Below are 8,241 nucleotides of genomic sequence, written 5' to 3'. Positions count from 1 at the left end.
ATTGTATGATAATTTATTGTGAAAAGTGGTGAGCGGATCGTGCAGGGCGGAGCGGGGGGAAGGGCGACAGTGCGGCCGGAAGTGAGGGGCGGCGAGCGTGTGCTTTTTAACATACTGTTTGTCTTTACACGTTTCCTCTCTCTGGAGGAATTGGGGGGGTGGGGGTGGAGAACCTACAGGAGATGGAAAAGTGAACTCCAGGAGGATGTTAGCGTCAAACCGGCTGCGTGCATTTTACCTTTTTATTCCCTGCGTAATTTGGGGTTGCTCTGGCGGAATCTCCATGTTCGAGTCGAAAACTTGTTTGCATTTCTGCGAAAAGTTAAAGTGAACTAGATGCTCTCCCCCTGTCTCTGCGAGCCTCCCCCTCAACTCGTAAATGTCAAGTGGGCGCAGTGTTGCATTTAAAGGTGGCGCCCGTAAGGTCACGCCGGGCTGCGTCCGAGAACTCTCCCGCCGGCACCTACACCCGAAGGGCTTGGGTCAGCAGGACTGGGGGGTGTCGTGCGCGCGGGCCCCACTGCCGACAGTCGAAAGCTAAGACTGTGTTGTATTCTTATTTAACTCTTTGAACGCACCCCTCATAGCTCGACCAAGCCAGGGGCGGCCAGCCAGGGTCCGACTCCGACACCGAGCACATCGCTACCTCTCGCTCTCTCTCCCTCTCCGTCCGACCCTGCGCGGGCTCTGTGGGTGGGACGGAGAGCAGAGGGGCGCGAGTAAGGGGTGGTGGTCACGTGATTCTACTCTGCTCGGCTCTGCTCGGGGCGTAACGAACGCCGAGCCGAAAGCCCTCTCCGCCCCCGCCCCGCCCTCCCGCGCGAGCGTGCAGGGAGGCACGGCCCCTCAGTTTCGCTTGGCAGCTCGCGCAACGCGCAGGCCTGGCTCCGCCATGGTGCGTCAAGGACAGAAAATGCGCTGAATTCTCGGGCATTTTCCCGTCGAGGGCGAGTTTCCCGTTCGTCATGAGCCTTATTTCGTCTACCGTGGATACGCGCCCCCGCGTGGACCCGTCGTTGTTCACAACGGCCCGCCTCTGCCGCACGGAAGCCGAGTCGCACAAGGGCGGAAACGCGAAAGCCGCGGTGCAGCGCCTTGGCCCCGCTCGGCTGGGCTGCGCGCAAGTGACTTAAATAAAACAGTTTTCGCGTCTGAATTGGGCGCCTCTTGGTAATTTTGTGCTTCTGTTTATTGTAATTTGGTGAAGTGAGTGTGGTGGTGTCAGTGCGCCGTGCTTTGGATTACCCCGGCTACAAAAAGGCGTCGTCTGGAAGATAAGCGTCACTAGCAGAAAACGTATTTTGCTCGGCAAGCAGCCGACTCGACCCGACCCTCCTCCCACAACATAACCTCAGCTGTCAAACTACACAAAACGGGTTTCATGAACGACATTACAGTAATTCACTATGAAATTACATCAAATCTGACCATTCACTGAGAAAGACTTACTATCTGACTGATATTTAAAAGGTAGATGTCGATTTTGAAAACTATTTTACTAGAAAAGCAAGGAAACTGTTAGGGCTGAAAAACTTATCAGGCCACAGATTTTTTCTAAGAATTGTACTGAAATTTGACTTAAATAATATTTTGTTTGCAATTTAGTTTTCTGTCATTGTATTTTTATATGTCTTTCCATGCAGCAATTAATTTCATCCACATTCTACCTTTAAATAGTCTGTATTTTAAATAAGACTGCCTCAACTTATTTTGATTAGAATTTCATTGACAGGCGCCCAAAAGCTCCTTATATTTGTTTAGTAATTTCCATTTCAAGTCTCAATTTCAAAATTTTATCTGAATGTTCCAAGTGTGAGGTAGAGCTGTTACCGCTAATTTTAAGTTACGGCCTATATAGGTTAAAGGTCCTTCATATATAATTAAAGTTTTTGAATGGGGAATCAAACATTTTTCAAGGTTTTCTTGTGTTGGAGATCAAGTAGGACAGACGATATTTCCTTATTGTGCCTTTTGGTTTTATTTCTTGTAACTTATTACTGTTGATTGGTTCTGATTAGTTTCATGTCATGCTGTAACTAGTCATGTATAATAAAATTCAATAACACCAGTAACTTTTCTCTCAAGTCTCCTAGTGGAGTAAACTACTAATAGACTTGATGATATTTCAATATTTATTCTGAGCTTTGATTCCCCATTTTTCTACGATTAAAGCCTATTTCTGGGCTTTTACTAGATACGTAATTGAAATGACTCGTCTTTTCACTTTGTTATTTTCTTTCTCTAGGTGCAAAAATGGCTCAGCAACATGTTCTGTCAGCAATTGTGCTGGTAACATGCATTGTGTGTTACTACAACAGCTGTTATTGTGGATTTGTGTTTGATGACATCAGCGCAATTAAAGATAACAGAGATTTAAGACCCCATACACCATTAAAGAATGTTTTTCTTAATGACTTCTGGGGAACTCCTATGCACAAGGTAAAATTATTGTTGCTATTAATCTTACTTATTATTGTATTGTTTTTGCAAGGGCAAAGAATTTCTGATTCACTTCACCTTTTTTCTTGTAACTTCAGGAACAAAGTCACAAATCATACAGACCACTGTGTGTTCTTACCTTTCGATGGAATTACCTCTTGCACCAGTTAGACCCATTGGGTTACCACCTGGTCAACATGCTCTTACATGGAGTTGTATGCCTTATGTACTTCAGGTATTTTCTGATTTGAAAATTGTTTCTCTCAAGGGGTGTGTCATCAATTTTTATTATCATCCCTGGATTATAATGTGTTTCTTCTTTTGTTTGTCAGGATGTGCTCTATGTTCTTGCCTGAAATTTCAAGCTTTGTAGCAGCTATGTTATTTGCTGTACACCCTATTCATACTGAGGCAGTAACAGGAGTAGTTGGAAGGGCTGAAACACTGTCATCAGTTTTCTTTTTGGCTGCATTTTTGTTTTACTCAAAGGCTACAAAGAGAAAACGAGTAACAGGTATCTTTTCTTTTGTCCCTTTACTAGCACTGGTTTTTTATTCATTCTTTAATTCTTCTCTATGCTTTCGATTGTCTGCAATTAATAAACCATTAAGTCAAGATTTTTTTTTTAATTTAATTTGATTTTCTCAGGATGGCAACATTTGATACTTTCCATGGGATGTGTGGCAGTGGCCATGCTTTGCAAAGAGCAAGGTATAACTGTCACTGGAGTTTGTGGGATTTATGAGATTTTTGTAGCCCAAAAGGTAGGCATTTTTGATGAGATTGATTTATTATCTATGTAAAATATGCTATGGTTAATTAACTTTGCACATTTGCTCATTCATTTCTGTGCTATTTTAGCTCCGCATCAGTGACCTACAGTATCTTGTTCGATGGCTGGTCAGTGGAAAAGGAACTGTTAACAATTCATGGACTCCTGATGTCACACGTAGACTTGCAGTTCTGTTTGCTTCAACAGTTGGGCTGTTGGTTTTGAGACTTCAAATAATGGGTTCAAAGTTACCTGTCTTCACCAGGTGAGCCCTGTTTTTGACTTAAATGTAGTTTGTATTAAGGGAATTCACCTTACTCTTCAGTTTCTTCTATGCTGCTCTACTTTTACAGATTTGACAACCCAGCCTCTGTTGCTTCAACACCAACAAGGCAGTTATCTTATGCCCACCTAATCAGTGTTAATTTGTGGCTATTGTTGTTTCCCTGTGACCTTTGTTGTGATTGGACCATGGGAACTATTCCTTTGATTGAGTCCATCTTAGACCCTCGAAATGGTGCTACTTTAGCCACTTTCACTATGCTAGGGCTGCTTGGGTACACAGCTTTAACTACAAACAATAGACAACAAGCAACAGTCCTAACCATGGTATGATTTGGTATCAAGGTATGATTCTTTTAAATGTTGTAAAGATTTTAACTTCTCTGTTCTTCTCCTTTGTGCAGGGATTTGCATTGTTGGTGTTGCCATTCCTCCCTGCGTCAAATTTGTTCTTCCCAGTTGGATTTGTCGTGGCTGAAAGAATTTTGTACATGCCCTCTATGGGTTTCTGTTTGTTAATTGGATACGGATGGAGTTTGCTGTTTGAAAAGAAGTGAGTAAAACATTATGAATCATAATTCTGTATGTTCAACTTTTAATAGGAAGCGAAGCATGTTTTTTCATTCTGCTCTCCCCCATCTTGCGTAGGAGATTACGTCGAATGGCTTGGATGTGCCTGGGAGTGCTCCTGTTTGTTCATGGCTGCAAAACATACACCAGAAACTTTGATTGGGAATCAGAGTACAGTATATTTATGGCTGGCCTGCGGGTAAACCAACGTAATGCAAAACTTTTTAACAATGTTGGACATGCTCTAGAGAGTCAAGGTCATTTTGAGGAAGCTCTTCAGTACTTCCATAAAGCAGTGAGGTATGTAGCTTACATTTCATATTTCCTGAAGAATGCTGAAGTGTTTTGATTCCTTTATTTCAAATGCATATTGCTTTCTTTTATCCCAGTGTCCAACAAGATGATATTGGTGCTCATATAAATGTTGGAAGAACCCTCAATCATTTAAAAATGTACAAAGAAGCTGAAGATGCATATCTTAAAGTAAGTAAAAGTTGCAAAGTAACTTTCAAATTCTTTCAAACTCTGATGTGTATTCTAATGAGTTGGATTTTTTTTCACCAGGCTAAATCACTTTTGCCAAAAGCTAAGCCAGGAGAGTCTTATCAAGCCCGCATTGCTCCAAACCATCTTAATGTTTTTCTCAATCTTGCTAATCTTATTGCAAAAAATGAGACCCGTTTAGAGGAAGCAGATCTATTATACCGACAAGCCATTAGTATGCGTGCGGACTACACTCAAGCATACATAAACAGAGGAGATGTATTGTTAAAGTTAAATCGCACCAAGGAAGCACAAGAAGTGTATGAAAGAGCATTATTCTATGACTCAAACAATCCAGATATATATTATAATGTATGTTGTAATCCTCCTATCCCTGTTCCTGCACTATTTGTAAAGACTCTTGTTTTCATTTTTATTTCTATTTCGTTTTTCAGCTGGGTGTTGTATTTTTGGAGCAGGGGAAAGCTCCACAAGCCTTAGCATATTTAGACAAAGCCTTGGAATTTGATCCTGAACATGAGCAAGCTCTTCTTAACTCAGCAATTCTTTTGCAAGAGCTTGGCCGCGCAGAACTTCGAAAAGTTGCTCGTGAACGTTTACTAAAGTTATTGCAAAAGGTAAAGTTCCTGTTCCTCTTCTATTCTATTCCTTTTTGAAATACTGAATGAATTAATTGTTTATCATGTGGAATCTTTATGACCTACAGGATGGTACAAATGAACGAGTTCACTTTAACTTAGGAATGTTAGCCATGGATGATCATGATGTTGCTGGTGCAGAACACTGGTTTCGTCAAGCTGTGCAACTAAAAGAAGATTTTCGATCTGCTCTTTTTAATCTTGCATTGCTTCTTGCTGATGATCATCGACCTTTGGAAGCTGCTCCATTTCTCAATCAACTTGTCAAGTACCATCCAGACCATGTCAAAGGTCTCATTCTTCTTGGTGACATTTATATAAATACCATCAAAGACCTTGATGCTGCTGAAAATGTAAGGCTCTTACCTATGCATAATTTTATTTTAAATTATATTCTGAAGATTATTGTACTAATTCTTTTGTCTTTTTGTCTCAGTGCTACAAGCGCATCTTACAGCTTGATCCAGAAAATATTCAGGGTCTTCATAATTTATGTGTAGTTTATGTAGAGAGAGGTGAACTTGTGCGTGCGGAGAAGTGCTTGGCACGTGCGCATTTAATGGCACCTCATGAAGACTATGTTTTAAGGCACCTCAAAATAGTTCAGACTCGTATTGCAAAGTTGCAGTTGAACACTGATTCTGGTGATGCAAATGCTGATTTACCCATAGATTCAGAATCTCAAAATTTACACAAAACCATTCCAGACTTTTCAAGGAGAGGAAACCTTGACTCTTCAGATGATGTACGTCGTGCAGGTAGTTCAGAGGGTAATCCTGGAAGAGGAGATTCTGTTGCTTCGGGTAAAAGAATTAACAGGCGTCCTGCCCAACCTCCAGTGTATGTAAACAATGTTCCTACAGGAAGTACAACAAAAAAGGTTTTGAGGGCGTCATTGGAATACTCAGAATATCCTCCTGAACTTCCAAATCCACTTGATACAAGTGATACAGATACACCTTTCTCATAGTGAAACAGGACTCCTATGATTCCAATCTTGTTGACAATCATAACATCTGGAAGGCTTTTCTGAGCCAGTGTTTGCAAGGCTGTGTCTGTTCACTTTTAAACATCTTGACTACCCTTGAACGTTTCATGTCGGGTAGAATTAATTAAGGCAAAGATGAATTGGCTTTGTGCAAGCTGTGCTCAATCTTACTTGACAGGTCCAGTGCAATTTTAGCCTCCTAAATTTTTACGGGTCTATTTGTTTACTTCTTAAATAATTATGTGCAGTGATCTTAAGGCTGATTCGCCGTTTTTTCAGTGTGAACGAAGGCACTGCTTCACTAGTACCATGTGCATCGTTGAATACACTCCTGTGTTGCGGGTTTGCCTACTCCCTTTCGACCGTAAGGCGCCATGGCCCCTGTAGCCCGATCGAGTATCCTATCCCACGACACAAGAGCGCACTTAAAGATATACCCGGTACATATTTGTACATCAATCAAGCACAGATTCCATGTGTTTCAGCCAATTTTGACTGATATGAAAAATTCTGAGCTTCAGCTTTCGAAGAGACTTTTGCACTCCTATTCATCTTGTCTTAGCTGTAATCTTCTGTGATACTTTCTCTTTCTGATTGTGAAGAATTGATGAATCTTATCTCATGAATCTTTGTAATTTATCTTTTGAAACACGAGCAGTGTCTCAAAAGTGTGTGTACATGTGACTGCAGATTTTTTTAAGATAGCCTTTGATACAGGTCTACTATTTAAAAGTCACTGTGTAGTCTTCACAATTCTTGACTGATATCATTCTCCCTTATTTTGTGTGATAATTATGGAGATTAGCTGTTTATGTTCTTAGTATTAATTTCATTTTTCATTCTGTTTTATTTACGGCTGTCTTTTGTCATGATTTTGTTATATACATATACATTCCAATAACTTCCTCTTTCTTTTTGCAGCTTTTTTATTTCTAATATCATTTAGAGCTGTAAATGAGGCTATCAGTATTTTTTGTTTACCTTTATTTATCTTGAAGTGCCCACGTTTTACTTAATTAAATGGGATGATTTGATTTTTTCTATGAATGACCTGTTTTAGACTTGACACTAATATGCAGCTAGATGTAGGTCAGGAAATATGTGATGTTTCCGTAACTGTGCAGAAGAAGCTGTCTGTCTGGTTTTGTACTGATGTTCCATTTTGCAGTTGTGTTGATTGAAATACAAATATACAATTGTCTGGACTGCTAGAAAGGGCTCACCACACTAAGATGATGTCATGGGACGTCAAAGCTGTGCCTTCTGCAAAATGTCTTATTTTTAAGGAATGTTTCTTTTGTAAAGTACATGAATGTATTTTTTTATGTCACATAGTGTATGTGGAAAAGAATATTTGTTTCATTACACTTAAAAGGGAAAATATTGATATTGTTTGTAATGTAATGACAGAAAAGCTTAAAAGATTTTAGTAAATTAAACAGAGATGTTATGGTATATAGAGAGAATATTAATTGTATAAATGATGTAATATTAGTGTACAATAAATCTTTTGTATGTAGTTGCTGAAGTGGTAGTTGGAATTGCCCCTTCAGTAGCGTGTTGTCCAAGTGTGTAAATGTTCTTTTGTGTGAAGAAAAATGTGTCAACAATTGTATTTTTCATGCCAAGAGTTTTTGTAGGAATACCAATTCAAGATATCTGGCTGCATCTATGTGAATCAGTTTTACAACTTACTTGGAAAAGTATGTTAGTATGTTATTTTCTCTGATCCTCCAATTTCTGTTGCTCTGCTTTTAAGTAGCATAGATAATAAATATTGACCAGCTGTCTCAGAGCATGTCTTGATATGAAACAATTTCCATGTCTGTGTTCTCTAAACGTGTTTTGAATAAAAGTTATACTTCAACTCCATTCACCATAAAAATGTACTTGATTTTACATTTTTGCTATTCATTAGTCTGTTTCCATTTATCAGAAGGAGGCGCCCCGATTGTCCGAAGCTCGTTTGTCCGAACCTAATTTATCTATTTTAGTAAATAAAATGAGTAAAGTAGTTAATTACATTATGTTATTTCATTTAATGACAG

The 8,241-nt window shown here is 39.7% G+C and overlaps 1 protein-coding gene across 2 annotated transcripts; it reads left to right on the top strand.

Annotated features, from left to right (window-relative positions):
- Positions 1-854: 854 nt before the first annotated feature.
- Positions 855-8,078, top strand: LOC113213221 (protein O-mannosyl-transferase Tmtc3). 2 transcript variants are annotated; one of them, XM_026432205.2, is made up of 14 exons: positions 855-1,170; positions 2,246-2,439; positions 2,538-2,674; positions 2,772-2,953; positions 3,088-3,203; positions 3,301-3,476; positions 3,565-3,820; positions 3,898-4,046; positions 4,142-4,363; positions 4,453-4,546; positions 4,628-4,918; positions 5,002-5,184; positions 5,274-5,558; positions 5,642-8,078. In XM_026432205.2, the coding sequence occupies exons 2-14, from the start codon at positions 2,254-2,256 to the stop codon at positions 6,173-6,175; spliced, it is 2,811 nt and encodes a 936-aa protein (XP_026287990.1). In that variant the 5' UTR covers positions 855-1,170; positions 2,246-2,253; the 3' UTR covers positions 6,176-8,078. The 2 variants fall into 2 exon arrangements, with proteins under 2 accessions (XP_026287990.1, XP_026287993.1); XM_026432208.2 differs by lacking the exon at positions 855-1,170 and adding an exon at positions 1,181-1,470.
- The last annotated feature ends 163 nt before the right edge of the window (positions 8,079-8,241 follow it).

The sequence above is a fragment of the Frankliniella occidentalis genome, unplaced genomic scaffold, assembly GCF_000697945.3.
Source record: "Frankliniella occidentalis isolate FOCC.00 unplaced genomic scaffold, Focc_3.1 Scaffold140, whole genome shotgun sequence".
Taxonomy (NCBI): domain Eukaryota; kingdom Metazoa; phylum Arthropoda; class Insecta; order Thysanoptera; family Thripidae; genus Frankliniella; species Frankliniella occidentalis.
This window is presented reverse-complemented; position numbering and strand designations above follow the sequence as displayed.

Bases quoted from the DNA above. Each gene is read 5' to 3' on its own strand.
- LOC113213221 (XM_026432205.2), top strand. From the start codon at position 2,254: ATGGCTCAGCAACATGTTCTGTCAGCAATTGTGCTGGTAACATGCATT. The intron at 4,047-4,141 runs GTGAGTAAAACA...CATCTTGCGTAG, and splicing joins AGTTTGCTGTTTGAAAAGAA to GAGATTACGTCGAATGGCTT. The intron at 4,547-4,627 runs GTAAGTAAAAGT...TTTTTTCACCAG, and splicing joins CTGAAGATGCATATCTTAAA to GCTAAATCACTTTTGCCAAA.